At 52.1% G+C, this 16,031-nt stretch overlaps 1 protein-coding gene across 1 annotated transcript in view; it reads left to right on the forward strand.

Annotated features, from left to right (window-relative positions):
* Positions 1 to 16,031, forward strand: part of CFAP70 (cilia and flagella associated protein 70) — a gene marked incomplete at both ends in the record, with an annotated part of 18,748 nt that overhangs the window by 289 nt on the left and 2,428 nt on the right. Inside the window, 20 exons of the mRNA XM_009080145.1 lie at positions 1,505 to 1,691; positions 1,966 to 2,061; positions 2,389 to 2,468; positions 3,487 to 3,663; positions 4,045 to 4,227; positions 4,605 to 4,696; positions 6,086 to 6,185; positions 7,239 to 7,373; positions 8,819 to 8,971; positions 9,484 to 9,555; positions 9,959 to 10,050; positions 10,682 to 10,742; positions 11,312 to 11,497; positions 12,461 to 12,592; positions 12,702 to 12,827; positions 13,356 to 13,489; positions 13,574 to 13,689; positions 13,801 to 13,933; positions 14,497 to 14,501; positions 15,160 to 15,275. Of these exons, the coding sequence (XP_009078393.1) occupies positions 1,505 to 1,691; positions 1,966 to 2,061; positions 2,389 to 2,468; positions 3,487 to 3,663; positions 4,045 to 4,227; positions 4,605 to 4,696; positions 6,086 to 6,185; positions 7,239 to 7,373; positions 8,819 to 8,971; positions 9,484 to 9,555; positions 9,959 to 10,050; positions 10,682 to 10,742; positions 11,312 to 11,497; positions 12,461 to 12,592; positions 12,702 to 12,827; positions 13,356 to 13,489; positions 13,574 to 13,689; positions 13,801 to 13,933; positions 14,497 to 14,501; positions 15,160 to 15,275 (2,376 nt within the window). The remainder of the gene's footprint in view (positions 1 to 1,504; positions 1,692 to 1,965; positions 2,062 to 2,388; positions 2,469 to 3,486; positions 3,664 to 4,044; positions 4,228 to 4,604; positions 4,697 to 6,085; positions 6,186 to 7,238; positions 7,374 to 8,818; positions 8,972 to 9,483; positions 9,556 to 9,958; positions 10,051 to 10,681; positions 10,743 to 11,311; positions 11,498 to 12,460; positions 12,593 to 12,701; positions 12,828 to 13,355; positions 13,490 to 13,573; positions 13,690 to 13,800; positions 13,934 to 14,496; positions 14,502 to 15,159; positions 15,276 to 16,031) is intronic.

A 16,031-nucleotide genomic window follows, 5' to 3' on the forward strand; every position in this document is an offset into this window, starting at 1 on the left:
GCTTGTGAGTCACATAAATTGGGGAACACACCTCCTCAGCAGCAGTCCAGAGACGCTGGGGTGAAATGTATCTCTCTGCCTCCTCTAACTGTATGCAAATGGCAGCTTTTTTTTTAAAGCAAAACAGAGTGAAAATGTGCATCAGGGAAAGAAATACCTCCAAAAAGGTATAAAGTCAGATTTTCAGCCCAGCTACAGCTGTTTGAAGCATATTGAGAGCAATAAGGTGGCTCTGGGTTTGGAAAGGCAGTTGCTGCAGTGCAAGGCTATGAGCTGGTGCCAATCAAACCATCACTGCTGTGATTTCCATGTGATGCACCAAGCTGTCCTTAAAGTCTTGTAGAGGAACTGGCATTTGGGAGGGAATGTGGAGGAGAAGCAGCTCAGCTCCTGCTGCAAGCAGAAAAATGCAAATCGCTTTTCTGCTCCAGCAGCAGGCAGAAGGAGCAACCCAAAACACCTGCCTGAGGCTTTCTCATTGTAGTATTTGAGCACCTCTCACGCTGATAGATTCAGCAAACAGAATCTTAGGTGAGAAGTGTAAGGTGAGAGGAGGAAAAACAATGCTGGAAAGAATAAGGCCATGGATTGATTGCACCTGGAATGTTGCTTTGTGGTTCTGATTGCTCCATCATGAGAAAGGGCTGTGGCAAAAGGAGGGGTTACAAAGAGCAATAATCACAGCAACAATATGAAACAAAATCCAGCTAAGAGAATGTGGAATCCACTTCCAGCTCTGAGTGTGGAATCTGCTTAATTAGAGGTAATGTAGAGAAGGATGAGAGAGGAGACTTGGTTAATTAATGGTACAGAGAAGGGTTAATTGGATTCTTCTGTTTAGCCATTCATAGAATGTATGCTCAAGGAGACAGTGAGAAGGGCTGGAAATTAAAACCAAGTGAGACATCTGTTTTTGTGCAAGAGCCAGCACGGAATTAATTAGTCCAGTGACAGGGAGAGAGGGAGCTGAGGGAGAGGCCACGGAGGTTAGGCACCCCTGAGGCTCAGCACTAAGGAAAAGCTGAGTTTGGGTACAATGGCCCTTGTGTTCAGGCACTTTTCCACGGATTGAGAGCTCGGCTGTGCCGCTCCTGCAGGGAGGCTCTTCAGTACTTGCTACCCCAGCACTTCTTGCTGCCTGGGCATGTGGGTCCCCCGTGCCACGTGCCCTCACCATCCCTCCTTGTCCCCCCTGTCCACAAAAGTCTCAAGCTTTCTGAAGCACAAAAATATCCATGGGGTATTTGGGGATTTGCTTTTGGGGGTGAAGCCTGGAACTCTCCATCTTGAGATGGAGCCACAGCTCCTGATAATCCTTGGGGCATCACAGCATGGAAGAGCAGGAAATTTCTCTGCTAAAGACAAGGGAGGAGGTTAAGGTCTGCTCCTTTGCCCCATTCCTGTGGTGGGACAAGCCCTCACCAGTGAGCCCTGTCCTGGGCACTGAGCTGATCCCAGGCTGCTGCTGCAGCCTCAGCTGTTTAATGTGCTCTGTTTTGGACAGAAAGCCATCAAGAGTGACGTGCTGGTGACGTTGGTGCGTGTGGAGTACAACAGAGTCCTCCTGGGAGACTCTCCCACTGCTGATGTCCTGCCAAATGGGACAGCAAACTACAATTTCACAGCCAGCTTTGAGTGCAGCCCCAACGGGCCCAACTCCTTGGATGTCATTGCAGAGAAACCACTGCTCTGTAAGTACCTGGTGCTGGGTCTCCCCCCTTGGCAGTGGGTGCTGTCAACTCAGGAGTCACTTGCTCAGGAATAGCACTTCAGCAGCAGCACTGGGATGGTCTCAGCACTTCTCAGCCAGCTGGAAGAATCCCCTTTCCTATTGGCCTGTGCTCCTTTGGCTTTGCTGTGCTTGTGGGCCTTGGGAGATGAAGAGGAGTATGTTCCAGAGCTGCCACAGCCCCTGAACTGCTGGTCTGAGAAACCCTGCCAGCTCCTCTTTTTTTATCTCCCTAGTGACAGTGATAGAGGTGCTGCAAATGGGGAAGAAACAGAAGGAGAAAACTGTACCTCTTGGCCAAGCTGTGGTGGACCTTCTGCCTCTGCTGCAAGGTACAACATTGACTCCCACAGGCCCCATAACCACTCCTTGCTCCCTGGCACTTTTTGATCTTTGCTTATTGACCCCCGACCACAACTTACCTCCTTCTGACAAAGTGACCTTCACAGCATCTGCTAAATCTTGTGAGGAGGAGGGGGTGACATCAGTAGCTCAGTGTTAAGAGTTAAACCATTATTTTTTCTAGTGGGAGGTGTCCCTGCCCACAGCAGGGGGTTGGAATGAGATGGGCTTTAAGGTCCTTTCCCCAACCCAAACCACTCTGGGATTCCCTACAGAAGGTCTCACTTTAGGCTGCTCTCATTCCTGTCTCTTCCCAGGAGAGTGTTCATTTGAGGTCTCAGCTCCTTTGTATGCAGTGCCTGCATCCCCAGCAGAGAGCCTTCACCCCGAGGCCAAGGTATGTGGAATTTGGAACTGTTCCTTCCCTCATTCAGCTCTCTGCTGCTTTTAATGGAAGGGAGAGCATGACTCAGCTGCCTGGCTCATCTCGGATGTGGTACAGCCCTAGATGTACAGGCTTGGAGGCCTTTCCTGCTCCCATTGACGTCTGTCCCTAGTTGCCTGCGATAGGTGAAGTCATGCTGGGAATTGTTAATGTGTGCAGCTACCAAATTGCACTGGAAAAAATAATCAAGATGGAAAGCAGAGTGCTGAAAGCCCCAGAAGAAGACAATGGCAGGATTTGCTGCCCAGCTTTATCAGTCTTCCCTTCTGCAGATAACATATCTCAGGCTCCATTATTGCAGGAGCTCTGGCTGCCTCTCCTGCAAGGTCCTTACTCATTCATCTGGTTGCAAAGTACCCAGTGACTAAAGCAGGGAATGAAGTATGAGACTGAGCAAATGTGTCCAATTTTGCTCCTGAGCCTGCCTGCAGTGAGCACCGGGAGGGAATTGGAGGGGTGGATATCCCATTAGCATCTCTGTGTTTAAGAGGTGTTCCACAGTGAGCAAGGTAAGGGAGCACTCATTAGAGAGGACAGGGAATAAAAGCTGACCAGCTGGTTTTCCATCACACACCATCCATCAGGGCTGGAACAGGTAATTAAAGGCTGCTCACAGAGCATGGAGATAGGGCAAAGTGTGGTCCTCTGAATCACCAGGGAAAAGTATCATTTTCCAGCCTTGATGTTCCTTCTCTGTGGCTCCTTTTATGAGACCCTGCCTCTTTCTGCCTCGTTTTGGGAGGCCCTTGGGCCATATGCTATACCTCAAGCAGGCTGAGATTTAAACAAACAAACAGTACAATTAAGCCAAATGGATCCTGAAATTCCTTTCCTGTGCTGGGCTGTCCTCTTTTACATCTGAGACGAGGCAGAAGATACATTATACATTCTGGCCTTGGGTTTCTGCTTGCTTCTCCCTCAAGAGTTATAATTGTCTAGTTCCTGGCTGCACTTTATCCTTGTCTCACAGGGTAGCCTTGAAGTGACAGTGAGCACCACAGAGCCCCTGCTCTCTGCCACACAGCTCTCAACTGGGAACCTCCTCAGCGTCACGCTGGAGGCAGCTTACTCTATCCCTGAAGCATTTGCTGCCAGTGAACCCCTGCAGAACTACATGGCTTGCCTGCAAGTACCAGCAGCTGGGAAGGTGAGAGTGGTGCAGGACTTTGGGCTGCTTTGGGGTTGCTCTCCCACACGACACGCTGTGGAACAAGTGTCCAGGCACGTGGGCTGTACAGCTCCTGTGGTCGTGCACCAACAGCCTTTGTTGTGAGGGCTCAGGGGCTCCATGGTGTGACATGTTCCTTTAACACAAACAAAGCCCTTCTTGGAAAGATTTGGACTCAAACTGGCAGGATTTTTTTCCACATGGCTTTTTATTTTTATTCCATTCTTTGTATGCATGTGGTGGAGTGTGTTTTCCAAGCCAGGCCCCTGTACTGCTGCTTTGCTTTGTTATCCCAGCTCAGAGCAGCTGGCTCTTGCTCCTGTTGGGAATGCAAATCCTTTGTTTCTCATGTCTCTGTAGAAGGAATTCCCCTTGCTCTTCAAGAATGGCGTCCTGAAGGCTGATGGTGAAAAAGAACCTTTGCCCCGGCCCAAAAAGTGGCCCCTTGGTAACATCCTGGCCTCTGGTGCTCTGAGCATACCCAACTCTACCATTGTTGGGGGGCCCTATGAGGATGAGGACGGAGAGCTCACCACAAGTGAGGTGAGGAAGGACTGGCAGGGTTACAGCTGAAGAAGGACTTGTGGTGGGAGGGAGGTGGGTGACTGTTGCTCTGCACAGTGTGCAGGCAGGGAGATGGTTCCTTGGGACAGCAGGTGTGCTGACTCACCCCAGGGGAGATCCTGAGGGGGCATGTGGCAGGTCTGGTCCCAAAAAAGCCACCCGCACTGAGCTGCTGGGCTGGGAGCTGTGCTGTCTCCTGTGAGCCAGGCTCTTACTGCTGGTGGTCTGCAGGAAGGGCTGTGAGCTTCTCTGCCAGGCTAGCCTGGGTGTGGGGAGCTGCACACCTCTGAGCCAGTCTGTCCCAGGTTTCTGGGGAAGACTCAGGCTGTGGAGCTGACCACAGGCTGTTCTCACAGGACAGGGAGTTCAGGCTCCAAGCAGAAGGTGCGAAGAGAATCGTGTGGGACGTGGAACAGCGTTGTTACCTGGATGCTGCTGCAGTGGCCAGGTAAGGGACCTGAAGGTGTGGTGGGAGGAAACCACCTCAGAACACACCCAGAGTGACCCGAGGCAGGGAGCAGAAACATGCAGGTGCTCTCAGACCTCTCAGGGGTCGAACGGTGTCTCTGCCACACCTCCCCTGGATCCCTTGGCTGGCTGTTGGCCACAGCTGCTCACCTGAGCCAGGGAGCAGCCAAACGCCTTGAAGTGCTGCCACAGCTTCGTTCTGCTGTGCTGGGGGAAGAGGAATGGGCTGGAGCTGCTGCTCACTCCTGCTGCCAGCAGCTGGGGCTGGGGCTGGGGCTGTTCCCCAACGTTTGAAGGAAGGGACAGCAGTTATGGTGGGCAGCCATGGAGCAGGGTGGCCCACACAGCTCCCCCTGAGCTGCTAACTAAGCTTTACTGAATTTCCAATACATATACACCTTTCACTCCACGTGAGTGCTCTTCATTTTATATTGGGTGTTACCTTTAGCAGCTCCAGATATGCTCAAGATCAGGATAAGTGTTTCATTTCTCTTTGAATCCTGCTATTTTCTTGGATTTTGTATTGGGTAAGTGTTACCTTTAGCAGCTCCAGATATGCTCAAGATCAGGATAAGTGTTTCATTTCTCTTTGAATCCTGCTATTTTCTTGGCCTCAGCTCTCATTGTGGCTGGGAGTTTCACAGCCAAATTACTCCTTCTGTGTGTGGAAATACTCCTTTCTATCTCATTTTTTAATCCTTTCCCCTACACTTCCATCAGCCTGCCTGCTGCTTCCAGAGTCACCAGCCACACTGAACGGGAGCTCAGGGTTTCCTTGCTCTGTTCAGTTCAGGAATTATACCAGAGTTAATCACGTTGCTTCTTTCTTGTTTTGTTTCTGAAGTAACCAGGGGAGAGAGAAAACCTAGTGTGTCACTCTCACAGTTATTTTATGGTTGGCTGTGCCATAAATGCACACAGCAGTGGGTGGAGGAGAAAATGTACCCAGCCTGCCCAAAGCAGAACCACAGAATATTCAGAGCTGGAAAGGACCCACAAGGATCACAGTCCAACTCCTGCCCTGCACAGACACCCCAACAATCCACCCTGTGCCTGAGAGCATTGGCCAAACACTCCCTGAGCTCTGCCAGACTTGGGGCTGTGCCCACTGCCCTGGGGAGCTGTTCAGTGCCCAAACACCTCTGGGAGAGGAATCTTTTCCCGATGTCCAGCCTAACCCTCCCCTGACACAGCTCCAGCTGTTCCTTGGGCCCTGTCCCTGGTTGCCACCCGTGTTGCTGTGGCCTGGGGGTGTTTGCTGTCGGACTGGGTTGAGGCAAACCTCAGAGAGGCTGCTGGGCCAGAGGGGAGGGCAGTGAGGCTCCCCGGCTGGGTCTGTGCATGCCCTCAGTGCCCTGTTTGTGTGCAGTCTGCAGCAGCGCATCGGAGAGTGCCAATACTGGCCCCTGGAGCTCTGCGGGATGGCTGTGCACTCGTCCAGCAAAGGGAAAGCTAGCAAAGGTGACAAGGTAAATGGGGAGGGGTGTGTTGGTCTGGCTGTGGGGTAGCATTGTGTTATCATGCATTTTCCTTTTGATGCCTTTGTGATAAAAAACAGCCTCATTCCAGCCCAAGTGAGTCAGAGGCTTTGTGAAAAATCAGAGAATGGCTTGGGTTGGAAGGGACAGTTCCAGCCTGTTTGAGCTGTCAAACAGACAAAAGATGATATTTTTTCCTTATAGCATCTTGCTGATGGTCTGTGGTCACCTGGTGGAAAGGGGTCAGGGAGAGGCTGCTTTGTAGAATCCCAGAATAGCTTGGTTTGGAAGGGACCTTAGAGATCACCTCATTCCACCCCCTGCCCTGGGCAGGGACACCTCTCAGCAGCCCAGGGTGCTCCAAGCCCCATCCAACCTGGTCTTGATGAGAATTAAGGTCATTCACTGAGCCTGTCTTTGGCCAGTGGGATTTTGGAACATCTTGACAAAGTTCATGTCTTCTTTCTCAGGCTATACATGAGTTATGCTTTTGCACCTAAATCAGAGTGGTTGAACAAAGAAACAGTCCCTTGGCTAATGGTTCTGTTTCTGGTGTGAGAGCTCCTTATCCTTATCCGGGGCAAAGTAATACAAATTGGTGTAAATCCTTCCAGCACTCCCCAGAGCCAGGATTTTGCAGCTCTGATGATGATGACCCTGCTAGCTTGGCCTCTCACACCTCCTTAGCCACCTGGGTTCTGTTCAAGCTGAGATGCACACCAGATAGGGTCACTTGGATTTCTGACCACATGGGTGATAATTTTCAATTGTATCTCAGAAGGACCATCCTGAGGACTGACAGAGTGTGGGAATTAGAGAGAAGAGCTGCCCCACAGGGATGGAATTAATATTCTATGTATGAAATGACTCCAGTGTGTTCATCCAGGTTGTCTCAGCTGTGTGCCAGTGCCAGAGAGCCACTGGCTCATCAGGTGCAGCAGTTTGCTGTGTGACCTCCTCTTAATGGCATGGCTGACCTTGCTTCCTTGAGGAGAGTAACAGCCTGTTCGGTATCTCACTCACTCCCTTGCTCTGTGATTCCAGGGAGATCCCAACAAGCATATTTCCGTCCATGGTGTGGCATATGTCAACATGATGCCTTTGCTGTGCCCTGGTGTGAAGCAGATCCGAGGGGCTTTCCGTGTCTTTGGCTACCAGGACAGCGAGGTGTTCAAGAAGGTGAGACCAGGCAGCCAGGCTCTGCTCCAGCTCTGCAGCTGGGTTTGCACACAGGGGTTGGGAGCAGGCAGGGTGGATATAAACCTATACTGCCCTTCTGAAGATGGAGAAAAATAAAGATACAAGTTTTTCGATGCAGATTTCTCCAAGGCAGGGGATTTCTGGGCTTGTGTGTGCAGGTTTAGGGGCTGAGAGAGGCTTTGAATCTCACTCCACTCCCTCCTCTGCCGGTAGCTGAGCAGGGAGAGCTGTAAGAATGCTCCTCTCTCTCTCCAGTCTGGAACTGTGTTCCTGGGAAGAGCAAACAGTGGCTTTAAAAGGATCGCGTTACCCCAGGCAACCAGGAAAAAAGCTGTCACCGGAGCTCTTTCAGATCTAGCTCACGGAGGTTTATTTGTCTTTGCTTTTCTCCCCCTCTGTTACTCAGAGTGACAGTTACTTCTCCATTTTCCCACAGTCTGTCCCACCTGGAACAGACCTGAGCTTGTTTCAGGAGGGCAGAGGCACAGTCTGGTGTTACCACCCACATTCCCGTGCCGCTGCAGTCCGGGTGCAGGCGCCCGGTGGATTCCAGCCCTTCTCCTGCCTCCCTGTTCCCGCTGGCTGGGCAGGGCAGGGATGGGCACACTGTCTGCTGGTCTCTGCCTGCAGGCCTGAGTAACTGTGTGCCTGGTGCTGCTTGTCCGGTGGCATTTACCTGTCACAAGTCAAGTCCCTCTCATTCCCTGGTGGTGTGGATGCTTTGGGCTGCCTCTTGGTCTAGGAAGTCTCCATACAGCTGCTCCTTCCTCTCCCCAGTATCCCCAGAATTGTTGCTAGCCCAGCTCCTACAACCATGGTGTGTGTGTGGGAGGGACAGCCTGTCTAGGTGGTCAAACACTGTGTAAACACACGATCTGACAAACCTGTTCCTTGCAATTCCCTGGAGTGTGTCAGGGAAGCTGCTCCACACTAGAGGCTGAGCTGAAAGTCCAAAGTCACTGCCAGGCAGGTGGGGCAGCCAAAACATTGCAGGGCAGACCTGGTGAGGGTAGCCAGATTCATCTAATAGTCTTCATCACCAGGTAAGTCCACAGCCATGAGGCAGGTCTAGGATCCAGCCAGGAGTTGAGGCCAGTGGATCAGGATTGTGGAGCTGGATTCCAGCATGTCTACCACATTGCTCAGACAAGGATCAAGACCCAGTCCTCAGTGGAAACACAGGTCTTGGGAGAAGACAGAGAGACCCTACTGAGTCTCACAGTCTAACCTGAGACTTCACAGCTGCAAGGGGTCAGAGCTGGCCTGGAGCACCAGCAGCTGAACTCCTGGGAGGGTAGAATGAGGTTATGAAGCTTCTCAATGCATTTAAGACCCTGACAATGTTTATGGTGTCAGAGGTTAAGGCGAAGGGGTGAGGAAACCCACTTTGTCCCTTGACTCCTTCTGTTCCCTCTATTTTTCAGACCAAAAGTCAGCACAGTGTTTTCCGGGATCTCATGTTGCAGCTCAATCTGACCAAGGAAGAGTCCTTCACCCCAAGAGTGAGACCTTCCCTTTCCAGAGCTGTTCCCAGTAAGACTCAGAGGGAAGACAAAGATAAGGATTCCAACAGAAAGGTAAGGTCCGGGGAGGCACATTGCAGCATGGTGGCTCTGTTCCCATGTCAGAGGTAGCTGGGACATGCAGGAGCCAGGGGTGGATGCTGTGTGGCCTCAGCCAACTGAGACATACTCATTGTCATAGAAGGGACCCATAAGAATCACCAATCCTGCACAGGACACCCCAACAATCCCACCATGTGTCCCTTCTTGAGCTCTGTCAGGCTTGGGACTGTGACACTGCCCTGGGGAGCTGTTCCAGTGCCCAAACACCTCTAGGGGAAGAACCTTTCCCTGATGTCCAGCCTAACCATCTCCTGACACAGCTCCAGCTGCTCCCTCGAGTCCTGTTACTGTCACAGAGAGCAGAGATCAGTGCTGCCCCTCATGGGGAAGCTGCAGCCCCCAGTGAGGTCTCCCTTACCCTGAAATCTTATCCCATGCTGCCTGAACAGTGTACACCTCACACCCTGAACGTGCAAAAATGAGATTTATTGACTCTGAAACAAGACACATCTTTTTCTTAACAGTTATCCAGTGCATCCAGAGCCCACTTGTCAGATAGCACTGACAATGTCACTAATCTCAACCTTGATGGACAGGTATGTGTCTCCAGAGAGTATCACCATGCTAGTGTCTCTGTCTCACACCTTTCACACTATGAAATTCCTCAAAAGTGAGTTGGACAAGGGATGTTTTACATAGATGCTGTTCCAGAGTAGTGTTGGGCTAGGAGGTCTCTGTAAATCCTCAGGGGTTTATTTTAAAGGGTTCATTCATATCTTGGCTTCTTCCTCCAGAATGCACATTTGTCCTGTATCTCCTCTTTTCCCTAGCCTGGTTGCTTGAGCTGAGTTTTGCTGCTGTAGCTCCTTCTGAGAGTGGGTTAGACAAGCTGTGTCTCTGCAGTTTGGAGAGGATGTGCTGGAGATGTGTAGCTGTGTATTTCATCATGCCAGTAATGGATCCAGACAGCAGGACACAGAGCAATGTTTGTCTTCACAGCTCTACAATGAAGCAGAAACATTCGTGGTGCTGGAGATAAAGCTGGAGAAGGCCTTGGTCCCAAAGCGACGGCGAGAGGAGCTCACCCGGCAGTGCGTAGGGGTGGGCTGCGGCTCTGGGGCTGACTGGGAGGGAGAGCACTGTGGTGAGCTCCCCCTTGGAATACTCCAGAAAGACCAGCTGAAGGCCTGAGACAAAGCCCACGGGAATCAGGGGGAGGATTTGGCCAGACTGCTTCAGAGGTGGCATCTGGTGTGTTGGGAAAACACTCGTGTTCATCCCAGCTGGCATCTCCCTGGCACTCCTCTCAAACAAGAGGCACCAGAGCAGCACAACAATGTCTACATTCCTGGCCAGGCTTTATTTCCCACTAATCCTGTGTGCTGGCCTCTTGCCTGGGGTGTTCAGTGGCTTGGTCAGGGCTGGCCTCCAGCATGGACTGCCCTGGGGAGTGCTGATGTCACTTCACTTCTGTCTTTATACCTTTTCAGAAGGTTGGTATGGACCTGCCCTGGGTAGGGACATCCTGTTACGAGGAGCTGCAAGCATCACTTGTATGGCCTGACCTTTGCAGCTCATTCTTGGTCTGAGGCTTCACTTCCCCCTCCCAGGTTCCTGTGAGGCAGCTCAAGGGCACAGGGATGAGCTGGAGCCCTTGCATTACCTGACAAGCCAAGGTTGCTGGCAGTGTCTGGCTGATCCCTTCTGTGCTTTCATCCACAGGGTCAAGGAGATGATTCCTTCTCGCCCTCCACTGCCTCTCTGGACTGAAGGAGCCAAGGAGGTATGTGCAACAGCCTGTGGCTTTGTCCCCACTCTGCCACCCCATCCTGCCTGAGGGTGTTGGGAAGGAAATGGGATGCTGTGGGAAGGGGATACCACAACCTTATGTTCACCCTGGGCAGTCCCAACAGTTTCTTACCTCAGACTAGACCAGGTGCTTCATCACACCCAGACACACATGAACAGAATCAGCCCTGGCCACCCTCGGGTCACCCAGAATTCCTGGGGCCTGGGACTGGAGATCACAGGCTGTGCTGAAGAGGATTGGCCTGTGGGTTTAAAGGGCTCCCAACAAACGAGATCTGTTTCACTCATAGCCAATTATGCTGCTCTAATGGAGACAGCAATGACTGCAATCCTGAGCTCTGGCTGAGAAGCCTAGCAGGAAGGAGCTCTTTTGTGTTTACCTGTAGATATTTTGTCAGCCCTCAGGCATGGACAGGATGTGTGACAGACAAATGGAGACTGGAGTCAGGTGGAGTTTATGGGAGGTGTGGGCTGTGCCAAATCAAATACATCTCCAGGCTGATTGCGTAAGTGACTTGTGAAGTGTATTTATTTATTTCCTAGGCAGTGGAAGGTTATCACACACATGTCAAGAACGTTGCTGCTGCCATCCTGACTGAATACCATGAGCTTTTTGGGAAGCCTGAGCAGGGAGAGAGAGACCACCAAACCCTGGAGGAGCAGAAGTGTCAGCTCAACTATGAGCTCAATACCTCTGGGAAATATTTTGCTTTTAAGGAAGAGCTAAAGGTAAAGACTTGTTGGTGGTTTTTACTTCCTTGCTTGTTTTGTCCTGGCAGTTTCTCAGAGAGGAACTACTGCTCCATGGTGGTAACTCAGGATGATGTGGTGCTCCAGAATCCCTTCCTGCCACCTGAGGCTGTTGGAGCAGGCCCTGGGGGGACAGGATTTCCCTCTAGGGGAGCAGGCACCAAGCTGCTTTGGTCCCATACCAGAATTGTTTGTGTCAATAAGAGGAGACTCCAGAGGTGATCACACCCATTTCCCCTTGCTCACAGCCTGAGGAAGGCAAAGCTGACTGCCCTGGCAGCAGAGGGGGGTCCCATCTCTCAGCTGCTCAGCCTTGGCCACACTCTGCCCAGAGCCAGGGCTGGGAGGTGGGAAAGGAATTCTCCCCTGCTTTCTTTTTTTACTTTTATAAGTGCTGGGCTAGATTTATTCCTCAGAACTCAGACAAGATCAGTGTCTCTGTCTAAAACTGGAGATGGCTGGGGGCAGGGAGGGACCTGCCTTGTCCAATAGTCCCATGTCCCAAGGGCAATGAAGGTGATGAAGGACCTAGAAGGGCCATATGAGGGAGTGGCTGAGGTCACTTGGTCTGTTCAGCCTGGAGAAGAGGAGACTGAGGGGAGACCTCATGACTGTATACAACTTCCTCCTGAGGGGCAGTGCAGGGGCAACTCTGCCCTCTGGGACAGTGACAGAACACAAGGGAATGGCCTGAAGTTGTGTCAAGGGAGGTTAAGGTTAGGTATTAGTAAAAGGTTCACCCCCCGCAGGGTGTCTGGGCACTGAACAGCTCCCCAGGGCAGTGGTCACAGCCCCAAGCCTGACAGAGCTCAGGGAGTGTTTGGCCAATGCTCTCAGGCACAGGGTGGGATTCTCAGGGATATCCTGTGCAGGGCAGGAGTTGGACTCGGTGATCCTCGTGAGTCCCTTCCAGCTCTGAATATCTGTGATATGTCTCCACAGTATTCTGTGGTGAAGATTGTGAGGGAGAAATACCTGAAGACCACAGCATTTGAATCCCAGCAGCAGCTCCAGGCATTCCTCAGCGAGCTCTACGTGTACCTCGTGGACCAGATGCATGTTGCCCTGAACCAGGTAGGAAGAAACCTGGGGCACTTGGGCCACCACTGCACCATGGAACCAGGGCAGGTGAAGGACCTCTGCCTTCAAGACAGAAGTAAGCTTGTGATGTCATTTGCTACAGTTCCTGTTCGAGGAAGATGCTTCTCCTGCCCCTCCATCCTGCACAACCCAGGAGCAGCTCTGGCTCTTTGCTCGTGAAGCTGAAGTCAACAAGGACTACAAACTGGCCACTCTCTACCACCAGCAGGTAAAGGAGAGCCTTCCTGCCCACCACCCATGTGTCTGGTGGCTGGCAGCCAGCACACCCTGGCAGTGGTTGGGGCCTGTGTTGCTGACAGCTCGGCCAGCCCTGGCTGTGGTATTGGGAGGAAGGAGCTGAACGTGACCAGGGTACTCAGGCTGAATGTGAGGGATTTTCCAGGGAGATGCTGCTTTCTGGATGACGTAGGCCTGTCCCTGGCCAGATCACCAAGGACTCCAGCTTTGAGGCCAGGGGAAATGGGATGAACTGGTCCAATAGGCTTGCTGGGTCAGTACTAGGGAGGGGTTCAGCTGGAGCTGGAGTAGATGTGTTAGGTGAAGGAGGCTTAGATGAACTGTGCTTCCAGCACAATCCCAGGTAAGGGACACCCTTGCATGTGGTAGACAAGGGCTTGATTCCTGCTAAACTGGGCTGGGGTGGCCGGGAAAGCTGTGGTGATTCCAGAGCTGTCTCCCCTGTGTGCTGAGCCTGACTCCAGCAGTCCTCACTCCAGCAGTGATCCCTCTTGTCTAGAGGATAGCTCAGGACCAGCACAACATCCAGTCCTGGCTGGACTATGGAGCCTTCTGCCTCCTGCACGAGGAAGCCACCAAAGCCCAGGAGTGTTTCCAGGAGGCTCTTCGTCTGGACCCCCAGCACACCCAAAGGTGCTGTGTGCTCCCAGTGGGGGCTTGGGAGAGGGGGGTGTCCCCCACACCACTCTGGGCTGACTGGCCTGACTCTGTCCCCAGCCTGCTGCTCTGCGGGGTCACAGCTGTCCTGCTGCAGCACTATGAAGAGGCAGAGGTTTTCTTCGAGGATGCCTGTTGCTTGGAGCCATCCAGCATCATAGCCTGGACCCTTTCAGGTACAGAAGCAAGCCAGGCTGCTCCCAGTCCTCTTTCCATGCTCAGAGCTAAGGGAAGGGTTTTGCTAAGGCTTCGTTGTCTGCTTATGCTGCTGTTTGTATCTCACACAGGTTTGTTTTATGAGCTGCAGGATAATAATATTCAGGCAGAAAGGAACTTCCGTGAGGCGAAGAAGATCCTGCGAGCTCAGCTTGACAAGGAGCGGAGCATCTCTAAGGCTGCTGAGGGAGGAGAGGGGGAAAAGCACGTTTCTCCCAGCCCAGCCCCAGGGCAATGCTTGCCAGGTAAACCCAGGAGGTGCCCTGGCACCAGCAAGGAGGGGCTCAGAGCTGTGTGGGAGGTGTTGAACAGTGGAAGGAGAGGAGAATCTCTGAGGAGAAACATAAAGGCTAAAGGAAGAAGATGTGGACTGTGAGCTAGAATAGAATTCCATGGAAGCTGCTGCTGTGAGTTCCCAACACAGCTCAGAAAGCTCTGCCTCATCAATTCAAAGGGCAAATCAGCTGCTCAGCAGTGACCCTGAATCCAAGGCTTCTTTTGGATCCTGAGCCCCAGACACTTGGCCAGGCTGCAGGAAATGCTGGCTGTCTTTATTTTTAACGTTATCACCACTCTGTGCTCAGTGCCTTGGGCAGGCTCGTGTCACATGCCTCTCTGTGTCCCTTCTGGTTATGAGGGAAGGGATATTCATAGAGCCACGGAATCACTGAGGTTGGAAAAGACCTCCAAGTCATCAAGCCCAGCTGTTAACCCAGCACCACCATGTGCCCAAGTGCCACATCCCTGTGGCTTTTGAACACTTACAGGGATGGTGAGTCCAGCCCTGCCCTGGGCAGCTGTGCCAGTGCCTGAACACCCTTTCCATGAAGAAATTTTTCCTAGTATCCAATGTAAACCTTCTCTGGCACAACTTGAAGCCATTTCCTCTCATCCTGCCTCATTCAGACCTGCTCCTGGCTTCACATGGTAATCTTGTGCTCAAAACCCAACCTCCTGCAAAGACATTTCCTCCCAGCTCTGGAAATCTGATAGATCTTTTCTATTTTCTCTCTTCCCCATTTCTTGTGGAATCATGCTTCAAACTGGGCAGTTTGTGGCAAACTCTTTCCACCTAGTGTTTGTTGGGGTTTCATTCCAGAGAAGGTTCTAGATGACCCAGCTGACAAAATGCCAGAGGTGGTGGAGCCTGTCCTGTCCTGCATGACACCCCAGAAAGAGGCTACAGCACCAAAGGCAGCCCCAGAAGTTTAGGGAACGAGGACTGTGGAGAGCCCAGAGCTGGGTGATGGCCTTGTGGGATCAATGGGGAGTGCTGTGGGAGCAATCAGCAGTGGCCACCACAATGCCAAGGCCTAATCTCTCTCCCTAGCCAGGGAATCTCTGGGCCAAGCAGGTGGATCCCAATTTTCAGAGCAGTATCTTTCAGGATGGACTCTCTGGGACTGACTGACAGAGACATTTTCTTGCAGCATCATCCCCTGGATCAGGACCTCACCAGCCTCCCTGCACAATATTCATGCAGACAGTGGAATTCCTGATCAAAGTCAATGCTGTCCAGGTCAGCTCAACGGGGAGTGGAGGAGTGGTAAGGGAGGTTGGTCTCCTTCTCTGGGCTGTTCCCAAAGAGCTGGTGGCAGCTCCAGCCCCTTCCTGGGCTCTGGGAATGAGCTGTGGCCACACCAGATGCTGAGCACAAGAGAGAGCAAAGCCACTGCCACCCAGAGATGCAGAACTGGCCAGGCAGAGTACTGGGCCCAAATGCTGGGTGTGGTCACAGCCATCTCAGGCAGGTGAGGTCCTCGTGGTGCCTCAGCCCAGCACTATGTGGCAGAGGGAGCAGCCAGGTCAGAAATGGTGCTGTGTGCTCCTCTCTGTACATTCAGGGATGGGATCCATTACTGTGATGCTTCCCAAACACCAGAACTCCTTTGATTCAGACACTTGTGTAGGTCAGAGTAATTTCTGTGTCACCTGTAGAATGTCCGTGTCCCACACAGTTGTCTCTGGGCTCTCTCTCACTGCCACATTATGCTGCCTGCCTACCTTTTGCATGGCAGAAAGAGTTGCTTAAAGCAAAACAGAACTAGAAGTCATCATGGAATGGTTTGAGTTGGAAGGGACCTTAAAGATCTCCTCATTCCAAATGCCCTGCCATGGACAGGGACACTTTCCACCAGACCAACATTCAGAGAAGGGGGAGAGAAAATCTCCTGTGTGTTTTCTGCTGATGGAAGTGAGATGGGTGTCAGTCAGTGTCCTGCCCTGTCCCCGTGGCTGTGGTTTCCCTGCTCCCCTACCCACTACCCTGTGCCCTTCTTCCCCAGTTTGCTCAAGAGGCGCT

This window comes from Acanthisitta chloris, unplaced genomic scaffold (assembly GCF_000695815.1).
Source record: "Acanthisitta chloris isolate BGI_N310 unplaced genomic scaffold, ASM69581v1 scaffold11198, whole genome shotgun sequence".
NCBI classification, from domain to species: domain Eukaryota; kingdom Metazoa; phylum Chordata; class Aves; order Passeriformes; family Acanthisittidae; genus Acanthisitta; species Acanthisitta chloris.